General features: G+C 31.9%; 2 protein-coding genes and 1 non-coding gene across 3 annotated transcripts; 1 reads left to right on the top strand and 2 right to left on the bottom strand.

The window, feature by feature from the left end:
* Positions 1–749: 749 nt before the first annotated feature.
* Positions 750–2708, bottom strand: LOC133672652 (prefoldin subunit 5-like). Its single transcript, XM_062093127.1, has 4 exons — positions 2433–2708; positions 2212–2315; positions 2021–2098; positions 750–1256 (listed from the first exon to the last, which is right to left on the bottom strand). Exons 1-4 carry the CDS (start codon positions 2641–2643, stop codon positions 1173–1175), a joined length of 477 nt encoding a protein of 158 aa, XP_061949111.1. The 5' UTR covers positions 2644–2708; the 3' UTR covers positions 750–1172.
* An 87-nt stretch (positions 2709–2795) lies between these two features.
* TRNAT-UGU (transfer RNA threonine (anticodon UGU)) lies at positions 2796–2867 on the top strand. The gene has a single exon. It is a non-coding gene; the product is annotated as a tRNA-Thr (tRNA).
* Positions 2868–5252: 2385 nt separating this feature from the next.
* LOC133673102 (transcription factor TCP21-like) lies at positions 5253–7527 on the bottom strand. The gene has a single exon (XM_062093750.1). It carries the CDS (start codon positions 7245–7247, stop codon positions 6432–6434), a length of 816 nt encoding a protein of 271 aa, XP_061949734.1. The 5' UTR covers positions 7248–7527; the 3' UTR covers positions 5253–6431.
* Positions 7528–19365: the final 11838 nt, after the last annotated feature.

The following is a 19365-nucleotide window of genomic DNA, read 5'->3' on the forward strand; positions in this document are numbered from 1 at the left end:
CTTGGAAGTTTATTCAACTAGGGATTATCCCAAATCTCTGCATCTTTATTTTATCACTTCTCCATTAAATGGAAAAGAAAAATGGATTCTGTGCTTGATTGAAACCAGAAACTACTCCTTTAAAAATGGAATAATGGGGTTTTGAATTTAAAATGCATATCCTAACATTGTTTTGAGATTTTTAAGGTAGAAATTCTCTAATCAGTTTAACTCCACACACCGAAATTAAATCCCATCTTTGATTGAAATCCAAACTTTGCAAGATAGGAAAATCAAAACAGAAGAGGTTCATTGGTCACCCCATTGTAAAGGACCTTCACTGCTTTGGAAAGTTAGAGGGTACTGCATCCATGTCTTTCTTTAGGGTTTGCAAACAACAAGGTTCAACCTTTATTCACTTCTTTACTACAGGAGCCAAACTTGAACATGGATTCTCATGTTAAACATGCCTGCACTCAACTTCATCCGGAATTGGTTTGGAAACCAACCTCGGTTTAATAAGCAATTAAAGAATATGATTGAATGGTCTCAGGTTTGAACTTTGGCTCATATTGCACCAGTGATCAAGTGACTACAGCCAAGTAAAATAAAGCAAATTGATTTGGCAATTCGAATATATCACTTGTGGCCAGTGAAATTGTGTGAGCGTCGAAATCTGGTCCCACGATGCCAAAATATATATATCAAAGAAAAGTCTCAGGCACGCAGGCTTAGCAAGAAGATCAGCACAAAGGTAAATTTCAATGACATTGGAAAAGAAAGAAATCAATATAGTATAAAATATTCATCTTCAACCAGACAAAGGAAATACCGTGGACAATTGATCAATCAGGGGAATTAAACTAGCAGCAAAGCAATGTCACAAGACTCAACACTCCAATTGAAGAAATAAAAAGTCATTAAACAGATCAACATGACTTCAAATGAATAACCACCGAGGATACGAGAACGACCTATCATCCTCTCTAACTTCTCATTCTCCATGTAACTGGTATATCCAAGTTTGATGCCATTTCGATTGCGAAAACGTCTCCTCCACTCAATGAGAAGGAATCCATTTTGCTGACTAACAACACCACCTTTAATGCAGTTGCAGTTTTACAGAGCAGTATCTTTACAAAATGCTAGAAAAACAAGAATCTAACAGCAAGAGGGCAGATATTCTGAAAATCCTAAGTTGTAGGAGCCAACTGCCTCAGCTTTGCCTGTAAGATTGCCCCTGCTTCATCTGCTACAGTCTTCTTTTTAGTTGCAAGCTGCAATTTTAAGCATTTCAAATTTAGCTTTCCCATCACTGAAAGATTAGCAAGCAGCAGTGATAATGATATCAAACCAAGACAAAGATTGCAGGCTCAATTTCCAATAAAGAAAAGAAAATGCATTTTAATCCCCTCAATTAGGATTATAATGTTTAACTTGATGGACTGACTACTTTCTTCCCAAAATACTTCTTCTGACACAAGGGATTAATGAAAATCAAAACTTATCATCAAGCACGGTCCTAAACAGGAAACCTCTCAGCTCTCTAATCTTATGTGAAAAGCAACAGTGAGCAGATGCTGGCATGGTTCATTGTCAGAAAACCACTATACACGGGGTTTAGAATTCATTCTAATTCAAATCACATGATCACAACACAATCCTTTGAAATTGCTGTAATCTTGCATGTCAGGGCATGAACGAACATCATGAAAGAGACATGGAGAAACCAGGCGTAGAATGGTGCAGCTAAATATGGTGCAAATGGATTTCAGCTGACAAAAACTTCAGGCAAAGACTGACAGACTATTAGCATTGTGTGGTTCAATCCACAGTTATGATACACTAATGCAGGTTTTAGCACCACAATAATCAGTTAAGAACTCCATCAAACTGCTAAAAAGGTTGCGTTTCAAAATACCATGGCACTCCCCAACTAGCAGAACAGGTTTAAGTAACCAACCTAAGTGTCCTGTGCTAAGATTTCCAAATGTAAACAATTCTCAACATCCTTAACACAGAGATATGATCGAAAACATACCTCAATAAGCTGATCAAAATTAGACTTCAACAAGTTAATCTTGCGCTCGCAATAGTCTTTCCCTTCATTCATTGTTTTCTATTATCATAACAAACAAACAAACAAAGAATTTAATCAGGTTAACGGAATCCAATACATTGCTAATCCACTAAATGAAATTCAAAAAAGCCATCAAACTTGTACTAACTAACCTCAACAAAATATCCAGTACCAATATCAACAAGAACTCTATCAGCATCATCAAGTGTACCAGGTACATAAAGTGAAGCAGTTAATGGCACCAACATCTTCTTTCCTAATTTTCACAAAAACCCCACAAAAGCACACAAAGAAATCATAAAGATCCAATCTTCGACCTTCAAGACAAGCAAGAAAAATCAAAACTTTAACAAGAAAGCAATAAAGGGTTTACCTTGGGGACGGAGAGCGAGGTCATTAAGTGAAGTGGCGGCGACTTCAAGACGACCAGTGGCTGTTTTAATGTTGTTAAGACTGTCTTGTAAGAGATTGAACTCAAGATCTGTTTGTTCTTTTACTGCTTTTAGTTGTTCTATACTCATTTTCTCCATATCTGATGCTCTCGCCGCAGCTGGACTGGTGGCTACTCCTTTTGACGAAGCCATGGTTGTTTTTGTTGCCCTCTACGTTTTTCTTCTGCGGTCACTCCTCTTAATTGAGGTCTCTTACTCTCTCGTGTGGCCCGGTTTTGTTGGGTGGGGCTTAGCTCTATTAGAAAATCATATAATAAAAATCATTCGAACCGTTAACATAAGGTGCCCCTATAGCTCAGTGGTAGAGCGTCAGTCTTGTAAACTGAAGGTCTGTAGTTCGATCCTGCATGGGGGCATTCTGTCTTTTATTTTTGCTTATTTGATCATATAATTCTTCGGTTTCATTTGCGGCCCATTAGTAATGGGCCCATGAATAAATGGGCTCAGCCCTCACCATGCATGCATGGAAATGTTTTGTGTCAATTTAATAAATTAAAGTCTAGCTGATTCAATGTGACAGGATCATACCATTTTTCTCCGAGCATTAAAAATGTAGGACCCTATCAATTATTACCATATTTTTTAATCTTTTTGGTTTGCCCTAATCCAAACGAAAATTTTAAAATAATTTCTTTTAATATTTTCATGTTGGTATCAAAAATAATTTAAAAAAAATATTATTTTAATAAACAACATCAAACTAGTCTTAATTATTTGTTGCATTAACCACTCCCCTCCTTGTACTCAAATGCAACATCAAAGTTTGATTCATGTCATCCTGTGTTATCCCTTATCTTTACCACACGCAAGTCGACCACTCCTTCAAAACCAGCCATGGAATCCTTGGAAGCTGAAACTAAATCACTCGAGCATTGGCCTTTCACAGCATGACTTCGAATAAATAATAATGGCCAAGAGTTCACAAATGAGAGATGCCATCTAAACATAAACTCATGGCTGGGAAATACAGATGGGTTTGTTCTGGCAGACCTCAAATAAATGGAGCAACCATGGATTCATTAGGCAGTTTGAAAAGGTAAATTTAAAAAAACAAAAACAAAAGCTATAAATTTTAGATTTTTCATAATCAAAGTTGCAAGAAAGAGTTTTTGATGAATTCATATAAAATTAAGTTGATTAACTAAATACTTTCAAAATTATAATTAGAACAAAACAAAATAAATACGGTGTCAACCGAAACATACACTCGAATCCATAAACTCAACTTCCAACTACTTCTTCCTTAGTAATGTTGATATGATGCTCCAAATAAAAATATTAGTATATTGGTCCGCGCTTTGCAGTTGCTCAACATCAAAATATATATATATATATATATATATAATGTTTTATGCGCTCTGAGTCTGGCACCAATGTCAAACACGTGCCTGGGTCTAGCAGTAATGTCAGTCTCAAGCTTACAACAAACAAAAAGAAGACAATTATGCACTTTAGTTGTCAAGAGAGAGGAAAAAAACACAAACAATCGATCATTGGCTGCAATTCAACCATGATATGTCTACACGCACCGCACCATGTAGAAGAGGGCATGGCTACGCATCTATTTATTCAGTGGATGACCATATTTGACCACCAGAAAGCATTTCATGCACCTCCTTAATGGCTTGAGTGTCATTCACTCACTAAGGCGTATGGAACACGCGTCTGGCATAGCTACAAGACCCATGCAACTTGGGTCTGACAGTCATATCAGACCCGCACCTAGGTATGGCATCGAACATGGTTGTCAGACTCAAAGTAATTGTACCTGACAACCATGTCAGACCCAAGAGTCGTTGGTCTGGCAATAAAGCCAGTTCCAAGGTGTCTAGGTCTGGCAACCATGCCAGACCAAAAGTGCCTGGATCTAGCAACATATGTCAGACCCAATCAAACAACAACAAAAAAGAGAGCAATTATGCACTTTAGTTGTCAGGAGAGAGAAATAAAAGAAAAAACACAAATAATCGATCATCGACGGCAATCCAACCATAATGTCTACACACATCGTACCATGTGGAAGAGAGCACAGCTGCGCATCTATTTATACGGCGGATGACCAGATTTGACATCCGAGAAGCATTTCACATGCCTCCTTAATGGCTCGAGCGCCGCCCACTTGCTAGAGCGTATGAAACACGTGTCAACAGTTTTTCTATTAAAAAATAAAAAATACAACGTGAAAAATACTAAAACACCTTTCATGATCCTCTTAATTACACAACATATCCATGTAATTTCACTGCCGCAATCCTTAGTAATCTATGTCCAGAGTTATAGTGAAATCCCTATATCATTTAGCTTTCTTTATGATTTACCCAGCTACTACCAGTCTGCATTAAGATACAAGAAAAAGATGAAATGTATCATCTTACAATCGATACAAGACATGGAACCAAGCAATAAACTGTCGAAGAAGACTTGGGATGATAATATCGGATGCAACACCTGCGATGACTTGCACGGAAAATGAAATCCTTGAAGGAAATCTGGATCCCAGGCGAAACAAACCAGTTTAACAAGAAAATGATATGATATGACCTGTAACACAATCTATCACAACCGTCAACAAACACAGCTTGCTAGCATGAATTCCCCACCTGCTCATTAATTAGCGAATGGTAGAACTCCCTTCTTCCACGCAAACTTTTCAAAGTTACTAGCAATAATCGCTTCAAAGAACTCCATGGATTGTTGGGTAGAAGATTCAAATATGAAAAGAACAAGCCGAGAAAGCCAGATTAAGTAATGTGGATTATACTTATTGATAGCATAATGAGTTGATATATACATCGAGCAAAAGGCAATGGCACGCAAGCAACAGATTGAATTGAGAGAAACACTTGGGTTTCTTATTCACACAACAGTCACCTGAAAAACAATCCACTTACATACGTGGAACACACATTATTATCACACTAATTGATCAGAGAAATGGCTAAGAAAACTGATAAGTTTCGAAACAGCCGTCTTACAAAGAGGCACCCAGAGTTTCCCCCACACACAGCAGTCTCCTTTGAGATCAATACACCAACACATACCCTGAAAGCCCCCTAATAAGAACACACAGCAGTCTCCTTTGAGATCAATACACCATCACATACCCTGAAAGCGGAAGAGTGCAAGAAACAGTTTGCAACCACCGTGGCAAATCACAAGCTAAGCACCGAAAGAACCACCACTGTTGTCATCAAACCATAACACAAATTGCATCAAACGATATCTACTCTTCATCCTCCATGGGAGCAAAGGAAAATTCAACGAATTTGGGGAGACTAGAAGTCCAGAATCACAGGGTGTCGTCGGATTAAATACAAAGCAAGCAGAATGACACCCAGAAAACTCCACTTTTCCATTGTATTGGTCACCCAGCTATTGAGACAAAACATGACATTGCTTCAAACCCACATTTGCAAGCATTGTGTCACACCATGGAAAAGAAGGCTAAATGTCCAAAATAGGAAGAAGTCACTAATAGCATAAAGCACTCAAACTTCTAGCCAAACTTTGACAAGTTTCTCCCAAAATAAGAACACAAAGCCTGATATAGATTTGCGCCAGACTCCCCTAATCCATTATGAAAAAAAAACCTTTGCAGCTTCAGCCACAGAATTTGAATCACAAAACCATAATTCTTCACTCCATTCCTCCTCCATCAAAACCCCCAAGAACCTAAACAATTTGAACCCTAAAAAACCCTAATTAATCTCCAAACAAACTTACTACAAAGAACCCCTAATTAAATTCATGCATTCATTACTTAAATTCTCCCAAATCCTAAACCCTAAACCTAATCTTCAGTAAAATTCTTCTCGTCCATCTTCACACACAAGCAAAAAAAAAAAACACCAATTTAACATAACAACATTCTTATAATATATACCATACACCAACACTACCAAGATCCCATTTCTCCACATTCAACGGTGATCATCCTCTCTCCTTCCTGAACTTCCATGTCCACTCGACAAAGAAGCCAGCAAATTCAAATGACCAGGAAGATAATTCCCCACTCTTGCCGCCGACGCTTCTCCCATAGCCGCAGCATGCTGCTGGTGCATAAACAGTGAAGACTGCTGCACCGCAGTCGGCTGAACAACCATTTCCGGCGGTGCAGCAGCAGCAAACCCCCAAAAATCGGGCCTGGCAGGCAAAGCCCAGAACCCACCAGGCCCGGCTGTTGCTGTGGGGCCCATTAATGACCCAATTGTGGGGCCCACAGAAACCCCATCATCGTCCTTCCCACCACCATTACCATCCTCCTCCGGCCGCATCCTTTTCCCAAGTATAAACGGCGCGGGGCCTAACAAAGGCTTGTGCTCCAAAGAACCAACCGGATGAATATTATTGCTCGAAAGAGAAGATATAGAATTTGAATTCCCACCAGCACGAACCGAAACAGAAACAGTAGAAAAACTAGCAGGAGTAGTTCCAGTACCAGTAGCAGCAATAATCGAAGGCTCAGCTTGACGAAGTAGCCATTCAATAGTTTGTCCATCGGACTTATGACCCAATTCACGAGTCAACTGAAAAACTCTAGCAGCACAAATGATCGGCATCCGAATCCTCCTTCCACGACCATCAACTTTGCTATGACGGTCTTTAGAAGGTGGCTTTTTAGCAACTAAAGCTCCATTAGTAACTCCTCCTCCTCCCCCACCACCGCCTCCAGGTGGCTGGTTTCTTTGTGGGTCTATCAAAGATCCGTTATTTACAGCGCCACTGTTGTCTGACATGGTGTGAAGAAGAGCGAGGGGAGCTAAAAATGGTGGGCTTGTATAGAGAGAGGATGGATTTTGCGGGTTTTGAGAGCAAGAGGGGTTTTGGAGGAGGGGAGGAGGAGGAAGGGGGGAGAAGGGGAGAGCTAGCTAATCATTGAGCGGCAGGAGCTGGTGGAGACAGGAAGGAGGGCACATGGGTGGTGGGGTCCATTCACACACAACCCCTCCACAGCTCACACCCCTCGGTTTCTTTCTTTTGTGCTGTGTTTGTTTGTTGGATGGAGGAGGGAAATGAGTTGTTTTTTTTTTAATTAAAAAAAAAGAGAGAGAAATCATAGCTTAATATGAATTGAAAAAATAAATAGAGATATGCTAATTAAGGTGGAATTGCAAGTGGTGATTTTTCTCTTATATCCTCTCCATAAATAGAAAGAAAAAAAAGGTGAATATTTTTGCCTGTATTAATTAAGCTTCATGCATCTTATATTAATTTTTTTTTCTTTTTTTTTTAAGAAAAACAATATCATCTTTTTTTTATTATTAATAAAAATGTTCGAGTCAAGTTGTGTGTACCTTGAGTAATTTTACAGATCCTAAAATTAACGACCATGCAAACCTTTAATAACCTTGAGGTTTGTAAGACTCAAATTAATAATCTCTACAAAATAAATTTAAAATCTGACATGATAAACTATACAATTTATCACCTCCTTTCTGCCTTCCCCTGTTCGTTACCCAAACAATCCCTACCCTAATTTGATATGAAGAGGGTGAAGCCCACGCGCGAAACAGTAAGCTTCTATTTAGCAGAGGAATTTAAGTGTGGTGGTGTTTCAGAGTGGACCCACTCTTTCTTATTTTTTTGAATTGAAGGTTCCAGCTACGTGCTGTTAACTTCTCCTTGTCCATTCATATCTCGCCACTTGATCGTAAAAGAGGGAAAATTTTGAAAGTCAAGATTTAAGGTCTTGTTTGGTGGTGGTGTATACTTGTAGCAGCCTGGATTTTTTTATCAGATTTTTTCAAGATGTTTTTTTTATTTTAAAATAAATTAAAATAATATTTGTTAAAAAAAATTATTTTTAATATCAACACATCAAAATAGTTTAAAAATAAAAAAAAATATTTTTCATCCACAAAAATATACAAGATCTAAGTATACATTTGCAATTTGGATAAGCAGTGTGTGTTCCTATCATGGTATGGTAGAGATTGAGGTGAAAATAGTGAAGTGAGGTCTCACTTGGAATTAAATGATCCTATGGTTATCCTTTAAGTAGCTCATGTCCTTCTAGTAGCTTATCTAAAAATATTTTTTATAAAAATTATTTAAATAATTTTCTTTATTTTTTAAAATTTATTTTTAATATTAGTATATTAAAATAATAAAAAAAATTAAAATTTTAAAAACACGTGGCTAATTATAATTCCAAACATGTTCTAAAAATAATTGCCATATTAGTTCCCTTTGTTGGGATCAAACCAACCTATTTTGTGGTCCATCTTATCACAAGTACTCCTATCTTAAATCAATGGGTTGGGATCATTTCATTTCGTACTTGGAAATGCTTCATTCTCAAATATGATATCATTTAGATTTTAATATCTTTATTAATATTAACATAGTATTTAGAATTGTAGTACCAGTTATTTTTTAAAATGTTTTTTGTTTGAAAATACATAAAAATTATTTTTTTTATTTTAAAAAAATTATTTTTGATATTAGCACATTAAAATAATCTAAAAACACAAAAAAATTAATTTAAAAAAAATTAATTTTTTTAAAAAATATTTTGAAAACCTAAAATTAAATAGAGCAGCTCTAAAATTAATCAAATCTACAACACAAACTTTGAAATTTAAAAAAGAAGTTGAAAATCTATAGCAAGTAAAGTAGCAACAAGAGTGGAGCATTCAAATGGAAAAATAAAATAAGAAACATGCTAGATCTTTATTGTAACATAAATTAAATCAACAAGTACAATATTCCTTGATATTTTTACAAAATAAAAGGGGAATAAAAATCATCGACCTCGAAAAAAGTAAAATAAAATATTAAGCAAATAGAATAGGACCAAACCAGCAGCAACTTGTCACTATAAAAAAAAAAAAAATATATAACCAGTTCACATAATTATTAATTTTAAAATTTTAAAATTTAAATTAATTAAAATATATATAAAAAATCTCAACATCCATATTAATAATAAATAAATAAAACAGCAAAACGTGATACGCGCTGGAGCGTGTCTGCACGCTCGCGTAAGACCAGTCTGTCCTTGCTTTAACGAAGTAAGTCAGTGAGCAAGTCAGTCTTTGGAAATGTCACATGGATACCTCTTTATTTACTAATTTGCCATCAAGCCTGTTATCTTGCAGACGGTGATTTTGGACCCTTGCATCTCGGGTCCCAGCAATCTAATGGTTGTGAGCTCGTGTGATTCAGTAGGTCCATGTTTTAGCTTATTGATACCTGACAGAAACCCTTCATTGTCAAAATGTCCAAACTACCCATGTGTCCATTGCCTAACTGGAAGGGTAATGAACAAGACATCATTGTCTTTGTGGTCAATTTTTATTTTTATTTTTCTTTTCAATTTGTGATTATTGTGTTTAAGAAAGGATGGTATGCATGAGATTCTTACAATTCGAGGACTAAACTTTGTATTGTCTTTCTTCTAAAGCCCTTTTCGTTCCTTGCTTGTCGTCTTCTTTAGTATAATGAAAGGAAAAAAAACAAGGCAATTTGCTGAGATTTGATTCGTGTGCTTTTTAGCTTGTGCTTGTGATGGGGTTAGAGAAGTTTTGTTAGGAAGTAGGGAAAGCATTGTGATTTTTTTTAATTCATTAGGTATATATAATCTTTGAAGGATTAGTTGGGATAATCAAATTTTTTAAATGTTTTTAAATCTTTTTGATGTATTAATATATATACATATGTGTGTGTGTATTATTTTGATGTATTAAAAAAATAATTTAAAAAACAACATTTAGCACAATCACAAACACGCTTTAAAAAATCTATATTATTTTAGAATTTTACTTGAGAGTAGGCTAGTCATGAAAATGTAATTTTCAAAAAAAAGAGGTGAGATCCATGATTGGTGCACCAAGATTTTATACAATGAGACTTATACTGGGATGTTGGCTATAGTCTTGATATATGAATATCTTGTTGTTCAATAGGTATTTTTTTTTTACATTAACATATTAAAATTATTAAAAAATATTTAAAAAATATTAATTTAGTATTTTTTAAAATAAAAAATAATTTAAAAATATATATTTAACTAACCTACCAAGGATGCATTGGCTAGAGACATTTTAGTTAGACCTATATATGCTAGGATGGATGTTGACTCGAGTAAAAGCATAGTCATCACATCCATTACTTAAAATATTGTAGCATGTTGGAGCCGGAAGGACTTGAAAAAGGTAACTTCTTCTGTCACCAACAAGGCAGAACGATGCATTTATTTTCTTATACCTAGGCAATGTTTTATATATATATATATATATATATATATATATATATATATATATATATATATATATGTTGGTGGTGGTCGAGTTAGTTTATATGCTCATCGACTAATCCCTCAAGATTCTGAAATTAACAACGAGATACCTAGTCAATTTCTTATTCATGCACTCCTCAACTAATCTCTCAAGATTCTGAAATTAACGACGAGATACTCAGTCAATTCTTTTTTTTTCTTATTCTTTTTATTATTATTAACGTAGATGTCTGAGTCAGTTTGCGCGCACCTCGATTAATCTCACGAGCCCTGAAGTTAACAACCATGTAAACTTCTAGTGGCTCTGAGGTTTGTAGGACTTGAACTAGTGATTTCTAAGGAGTAAATCTAGAACCTGACCAGTTATGGTTTTTTTTCTTTCTTTCTTATTCTTTTTTTTTTAGTTTTTTTATTTTTTTAGTTTAACGTGGGTGTCCGGGTCAACTTGTGCGCACCTCAACTAATCTCATGGGCCCTGAAGTTAACGACTATGTAAGCCTTCAGCGGCCATTATATGAGCAACCACAAGACTCGAATCTGAAACCACAGAAAAAACAAATCTCTTGGTTTCAAACTCTTATCATCGGGCACCATATAGATGGTTGTTTCTTTCTTATTCTTAAACATGGACGAGGTGGTCCAAAGCTCTCGCTATCTATATTTAGCTCTTCGAATGGATTGATTGATAACTCATGGGTCATGAACTCTTCCACCTAAATGTTCAAATTAGGCCAAATCCTCACTTGAGTATTAAATTTATATCGGGATGGGAGCTCAAGATATTTTTTAAAATAGGGTCCATTGGAATCGAGATTTATGTTATTTTTAAATTGGGGTTAACTAGGAATTAAAGGAATAATATTACAAAGATTCGTTTATTTATTTATTTATCAATTTCCTTTAAGTGGGGGTCTACCATACCATAGGCCACACAAATCACAATGGCACATTACAAAAAAGTGCAGCATTGTCCGCAAACAATTAGCTAATTAAACTTTCTTGGAGTCCAAATCAATGGCCCCATTGCATCATTAGCACACCATTTTTGCAACAAAAATCCCTTGCCTTAGTTTCATGGATCAATATGGACCACCTATAACTAAAGTAGTTGAGATTAAGTCAAGATTTTACTAATTATATAATTAATCACCACATTTCAGTGATTATCTTCGTAAATCAGTGATGTCATTGATTGGTGTTTGTGATCAATCAATAAATTTGATTTTTTTTATCAATATGCTTTTGACCTTATGTTGTTAATCATCGATTAGTGGGCCCCTTTAACGCGGTTTCTATGACGTAATAATAAAAAAAATTAGGGTTTGAATGGGAAAATTTTAGGCACACGAGGGTATATATTCCGCATCTTGATTTCGGGTTTTGTGGCCTCCTTTGATTACTTAATTGTCAATTATTTAAACTAATCTATGCTTTTCTTCATTTGTTCTTGTCTAACCACTACAATACAATGATGCCTTTTTTTTCTTTTCTGCTAAAAGTAAAGGAGGGAAAAGATATTAGTACTAGTGCAGCAGGTCTTTTCAAATTAATAAATGATGATCATTTATACATATGTCCATGTATGGATACAGGATCTAATTTTAATAGAAGGGAAAAATAATATAAGTATATAACTAAATTAATTAAGATTAAAAAAAATCAAAAAATTATAAGCTTTTAGTATAAAATTCAAAAAATTATATATATTATAAAAACATGCTCCATAGAATTCAATTTTCACTGTTTTTAACCCAACATAGATCAATGTATCAAGAGGCTCCTCATAAATTTTTGGCCCAATGTGACGTGCGAATTGAAAGTTATGCTTGATAGTGTAAAACTAGTTAATATATGATTTTATATCAAAATCCATATTTTCTTATTCAATCATTGCTAAAACCATATCAATAATTTTACTAAGTTCTCGAAACTATTTTTTTTATTTCAAAATATATTTATATTTCATTCTTATCATTTGTTTTATTTACAAATTTACTATAGTTTCACAGTAATATTATTGATTTTTAATTGGAATTTACACCAACATTTTTTTTCACCAAGTTCTTTCTTAACTTGCATGTCTCATTTTTATTATAATTCTTAGAAATAATTATTTTGTCATTCTCAAAACATATCTATTTTGATTTTTTTTTAATTTTTATTTTTGTTAAAAATCGGAACCAATTTCACCAAGATATATACTTGGTTTGAATTTTATTTTTGGCACCGTGGGCAAGTGCCCATATTACCAAGACGCTCAATCCGCCCATGCATATGTCTCAATTTTACTAAAAAATGTACATACTGAATGTATAAGATATTTCATACTAGAAGTTTAGAAGCTTCTTTTTGGAAAATTTTTTAAAATTAAAGTTATTTAATCACAATCTCTCTTTAACAAAACATATGATTTTTTTACACAAAAATGATAGAACATTCTTTGGTGAGGCCATTACTCTAATCGATCATGATCTTATAAAAATTATATATAAAAGATATATTCCTCGGGTAATGGTGTGGGCATGGCCCTTCCCAACAGTTCAGTTCAAAATGATGTTTCACATTTGGTGTTGTTTCTTATAAAAAGATGAGATTAAAAGAAGGAGAATCAAAATTAAAAGACATAGTATATAAATGGTATTGTCATAAGTTTTACAAAAGATATATTTTAATTATTGATCTTTAAAAATCACACAAATTATATAATTTTGATAGCTGAATATTTTTCCACTTCAATTTTAGTACAAAGTTCATTTTTGTTATCTTTTAGTCTCTGATTGAGAGAGGAGAGAAAGATATCATTAGATTCGATGATAGAGAGAGAAAAATATCATTGACAGTGATATAAACTACCAAAATAGACTATATTTGTGTCAAATGATTCCATTTGATAAAAGTTCATATTATGTGTTTTTGTACCTTTAAAGTTCATGAAAAAACAAATATGAGTTTGGGTTGATTTTGGTTTTTGGAGTAGTTTTCTGAGGTCATGGATAGGTTTATTACAGTAACTTCAGTGTTTTATAGGTGTTTTGGGTAAAAAATAGAACAGATGTCTAATTTGTTCTTTCAATTCCACCCCTACGCGTCGTCTTATTTTTTTTCTTCAAAAAGATATGGGGCGAACAACGTCATTTGCCCTAGTTGCAAACAAAAAAATAAATAAGGGTACAATCACACGGACCCTTACAAAATGAGCCATGTGGGCTGGTCTGGCTTGTTTGACCCAACAATGCTCGATCTTTGCTTTTTTTTTTAATTAATGATTTTTTATGGTTTTTTCTCTATTTTTTTAATATATTTTTAAATTAGTACTCGTTTTCTCTTTTATTTTGTTTGAAGAGCCTCTTTTAAATGACAATAATTTTTTTAGTTATGCATTTAAATTTGAAGAATTTTTATGATTCATCTATAATTTTTTTTATCTTTTGTATGGATGAACTTTATTTTTGAAAATAAAAAAAATATTTTCAGATAATAATTCTAATATGTGTAGTTTTGCATGATATTATTTTCCTTTTATTTATTTGATCAATTTAATTTATATCTCCATTTCTATTATTGTTTGCTTAAATAAAAAAATATTATTTTAATAAAAAAATATTATTTTAATAAAAAAATATTATTTTAATTAAAAAATATTATTTTAATTAAAAAATTTAGCAAATACAACCAGATAAATATCCTATCTTTTGAGATTAAATATATTGATCTACACCTGTTTCTTGATTTTTCAAGTTTTATTTTTAGATATCATTAATGATTATTTATTTATTTATTTGCACACATAGTTTTCAATTTATTTGATTACATATATACATAAAAACATTTATTTTAATTAAGATTTTTAAACTATAAAAATGTGTTGACAAAAACATGTATACATAATTTTTTTATAGGAAATAAAAATATCTAACCTGCAATGAAGCACGGGTCACATAACTACTGCACTTTCTATTGCTTGTTGAGTAGAGTTAAATGACAAGTGTTGAAAACAAACATACAAGTAGCAAAAAATTAATAATTTAAAGGAACTATGATACCATATCAGAAGATGGAATATGTTACCACTAGTATGCTTGTTTTTATGTTTTAAAAGTGTTTTTAAAATAATTTATTTATTTTTTAAAATTATTTTTTTGATATTTTTAGATTGTTTTGATACGCTAATGTAAAAATAAATTTTAAAAAATAAAATAAAAATATCATTTCATTGTATTTCTAAACATAAAGTATTTTGAAAGCAACCGCCACCACAATACTAAGCATGCTCTTAGCGTAAACAACTACAAGCCTAATGCCTTGAACCCTTTGATTGATTGATTGATTATTATTATTATTATTTTGTTGGAAAATATTAGAGAATCTTTCAAACTATTAGGAGAGCTACGTAGATAATCAGTTCAAGAATCAGAACAGAAAATCAAAACATGAGGTATTGTTAATTAGAAATGTATTGAATAAAAAAGGACTTGAGATATATTAATAGTAATAATCCTTGGAGGATAAGTGCTGTGCTTTCTTCAAATAATCGATTATTTAACTAAAAGAAGAATGAATGAAAGAAAGTGAATTCTCATGGTCGTACTTAAACCCTGATTAAGAAAGGGATTAGTATAGATATTTTTCCTCTGATAAAGTCAGAGATATTTTTTCTCTAATTAAGTCAGATATATTTTTCTCTTTAACATAAAAGAGGTTGGAATATAATAAAGAAAAAGTTAAGGATAGGCTATAAAGAACCATTAGATCCTTAGAAGAGAGGGTTCTTAATCTTTATTCTTTATTGCATGTTTATTTTCAAAGTCTTTCTCTAAAATATCATTGTCTTTTCTCTCAAAAAGATACTTACTTAAGCATTGAAGAGTCTCCAAACTCACTAAAAGGAATCTTTTACAGGTATCAAACACCAACCATCAACCACTAGCCACCTTGACTAGGAAGAATGAATCAAATTGTTAGAATTAAAAGATTAGCCGATTATCCAACATATAAACCTTGTTCTCAAACTATTTGGATTTTTTTAGTCACCATCACTACTTAATTTACTTTCCTTGGTATTATTTTTCCTTTTTGGTTATAAGGTAAAGGTTTGAATCGTAAAGGAGGGTATAAATGCGGTCAAGCTAGGAGGCTCATTACATATAGTAAATTAGTAACTCAATTTAAGGTGCAAGTGAATAATTATGATATTGCACTTTTAGTTCATCGTTGCTTTACTGTTTAATGAATAGTCAAATATTGATTTTTTTTTAAATCATGCTTCAGCTTCGGAGTTTTTAAAAATCTTAATATTTGGTCCCTATAGTTTTGGTATTTACACTTTAGTCCAAAACTTTATTTTTCTCACGCTTAAATCCCTATAAATTGACATAAAAATAAAAAAGTCACTTGAAGAAGTGAGGAGAGGGAAATCTTTAGGTTGGCCACATTCCAGCCACAAAAATATGATCTTATTGTCATGAAATTGTCTTGGAAAGAGGAGTTTGATATATGTGGTTCTGGCCTTCAATCATACTAAAAAAAATAAATCTTAATTGAGATTTTTTTTATTTTGATTGATTTTGGATTTTTAGATTGATTAAATAGTGTTTTGGAGTTGAAAATAGGGTTATTGAGGTTTCTACAATGTTGTTTAAGTGTTTTTATGTGAAAAACATGTTGAAAATTTAGTTTTAGAGGTAAAAAAGCATGGATCATGATTTGTTATCACCGAATGTGACTGAAATTTGAACAAGCAAAGGACATGTTACTCATTAAACTAAAACAACATGTTCATTCATCAAAAAAAAAAAATACACATGCTTGATCTTTTAGCCTAAAAAATCTATCCGATTATGTCATAGTATTCAAACTAGATAGATGATCTACACTATACCATGAGGCAGATCAAACATAAAATATTAATACTAATTCTTGATATGTATATTTGTTTTTAAAAACTTTGCCTAACAAATATTGATTAGAATAAAAGATTTATTTTTTTGTTTTTATTATTAATTTTATTAAATTAACTATTAGCTTAAAGAATATCGAGTCACAATTTCTTTATTTCTTGATTGAAACATACTTTTCAAATTATAATATTTCTTTTTAGAAAACACAATGTTTCTGTAAATAAAAATATATTTGTAAAAAAATAAAAAATAAAAATATAAACAAGAAAAATGATTTTTTATTAAAATTTTCCCCTTAATTAAAACCATTAAAATCTTTTAAGAATATATTTTATAATTATCTTTAGTTTTTACTAAAAACAATACATCTAAGAAAAAATTTATGTTTTGTTATAAAAATAATATATGAATAACAAAAGGGAATTTTAGCTACAAAAAATATATATTTTTTCTTAAAATCTAAATCATTGTCTCTTTTTATGAATATATATTTTAATTACTATAGAAGTGTATGAAGATAATTTTGAAAAGTGTTTCAAGGGATCGTGCGAGCACACCGACTAGTTAGATTCTAAAACATAATAATTACACAAACCTCGAGTTGATTAATCTCTCCCATCTAATCATTGACAGGATAAATTTACCATTACTAATGTGATAAAAATGTAAAAAAAAAATAAACAATCCATCAACTTTATTTCCAAGTTCAAATAGTATACCAACTAGCCTCGGAATTTGCATTTAATTTGTTGCAGGGTGGACCATTGTTTCGTGTAAAAAATAATGTTCAACGTAAATGAGATTTAAAAATAAATATTAAAAAATGGTTATGACAAATTTCATGTTAATTACGGTTAAGTCAAGTTGAGATATCTCGTTAAATTTATAGTTTAGATTATATAATTGAAATAAATTTGATAAAAATAAAGATTATAAAACCTTTTTTTTTCTAAAAATAAATAGTGTTAATTTTTTAAACTTGTAACCCAAGTTATTAAACTCGAAACATCCAATCTGGAAAACTATGAAGTTCAATTCTCAATCAATTATATATTGAAGGATAAAATTGAAAAAAAACTTTAATTATACAAAAGATTTAAAAAATAGTAATTATAAGAATGACGATCAAAATAAAAATAAAACTTATATTTAATTGAATGGTTAAATTAAAAAAAATCATTTTAGTAAAAGGACAAAAAAAATTTAAAGAATAAAAATCAAAATTTACATAAAAAATAAAAATAATGTTGCAATTAAAAGGTGAAATTGAAAAGAATAAGAATTTTTATAAAAAAAAGGGCCAAGAAAAAAAATAAAAATAAAAATAATGATGATCAAATTGGAAAATATAATACTATTAATTTGAACTGAAGGATGAAATTAAAAACCAATAAATCTTTTACAAAAAGACCAAGAAAAATAAATTAAAAATTCAAAAACTGAGGATTAAATTGGAGAATAAAATATTTGGTAAATTGAGATTTAAGAATGAAACTGAAACAAATAAAACTTCTACAAAAGAGTCGTAACAAAAAATGAGAAATAAAAAAATAGAGAATGAAGTAGAAATATCAACAACAAAAATTCTCAAACTATAATTTTTAGGGGGGAAGAAAGAAAGAAAAAGCCTACCGGTAATAAACTGGACCACCATTGTCGACATGCACCGCACCAATAGAAAGAGAACATTATGATACATCATTTATTTATTTATTTTTATTTAGTTAAATACCAAAGTGTCTTTGTGCTAACTTTTTAATTATAAAAAAACTATTGTAAAAAACTGAAAACACCAGTTGACCCAGACTTAGATCTTTCTGATTTTAAGGGTATTGTTGTTATTTTAATGTGCATTTTAATTGTTTATTATTTTTATATCTGATCAAATACCAAATTACCCCTCAGCTTAAATCGTAATCATAAAAAAAACTATGGTGAAAATACAAAAATACCTCTTAATACCAGGTTTAATTTTTTTGATTTCAATAATATTCTGGTTATTTTACTATGCAATTAAAATAAAAAAAAATACATATTTATTCATATATCATATTAAAAGACTTCAACATTACGGAAACTAGTCTAAAAGTTTTTGGATAAATAAACAAAAATATCATTATACTGTTCCCGTGAATAACATCCACGAGTTTGAGCACAATGTTTTTCCAAGTAGACAGATGATTTTCGTGTATGGGACCCACACAAGTGGATTCTACGGGGACCCAAAAAGAAAAAGAAAAAAACACTATTGCATATAATATAATAAGATGTGATGGAATTGGAGACATATATATATATATATATATATATATATATATAGACGGAGACGGAGACGGAGACGGAGACGGAGCGTAATAAACGTAACAAACAGGTAGAGCCCACCTCACCTGTTTTTGGAGCCATTGATGAAAGGGACTCCGAAGGATTTGATCCTTTTGAATACAAATGCCAGAAGATTTGCTAATTTCTCGAGTTTCCAATAGCGATGGGACACGTCACTCATATGATTCTTGCTTAATCATTTAAGCCACCTTATTTTCACCATGTTTTGGCTCCTTCCCTCCCTCTTTCTTCTATTCACCTTACTTGGTAGCTCATGCCCCAAAAATCTGGGAGAAACCCATACTTCTTTATATATATATAAGAAGTTCTACGGTGTGGATATTTTCTTTTTTGATTTCTATTTTTTCTATTTTTTTTTCATTTTCCCTTTTTCAA

The sequence above is a fragment of the Populus nigra genome, chromosome 14 (genome assembly GCF_951802175.1).
Source record: "Populus nigra chromosome 14, ddPopNigr1.1, whole genome shotgun sequence".
NCBI lineage: Eukaryota > Viridiplantae > Streptophyta > Magnoliopsida > Malpighiales > Salicaceae > Populus > Populus nigra.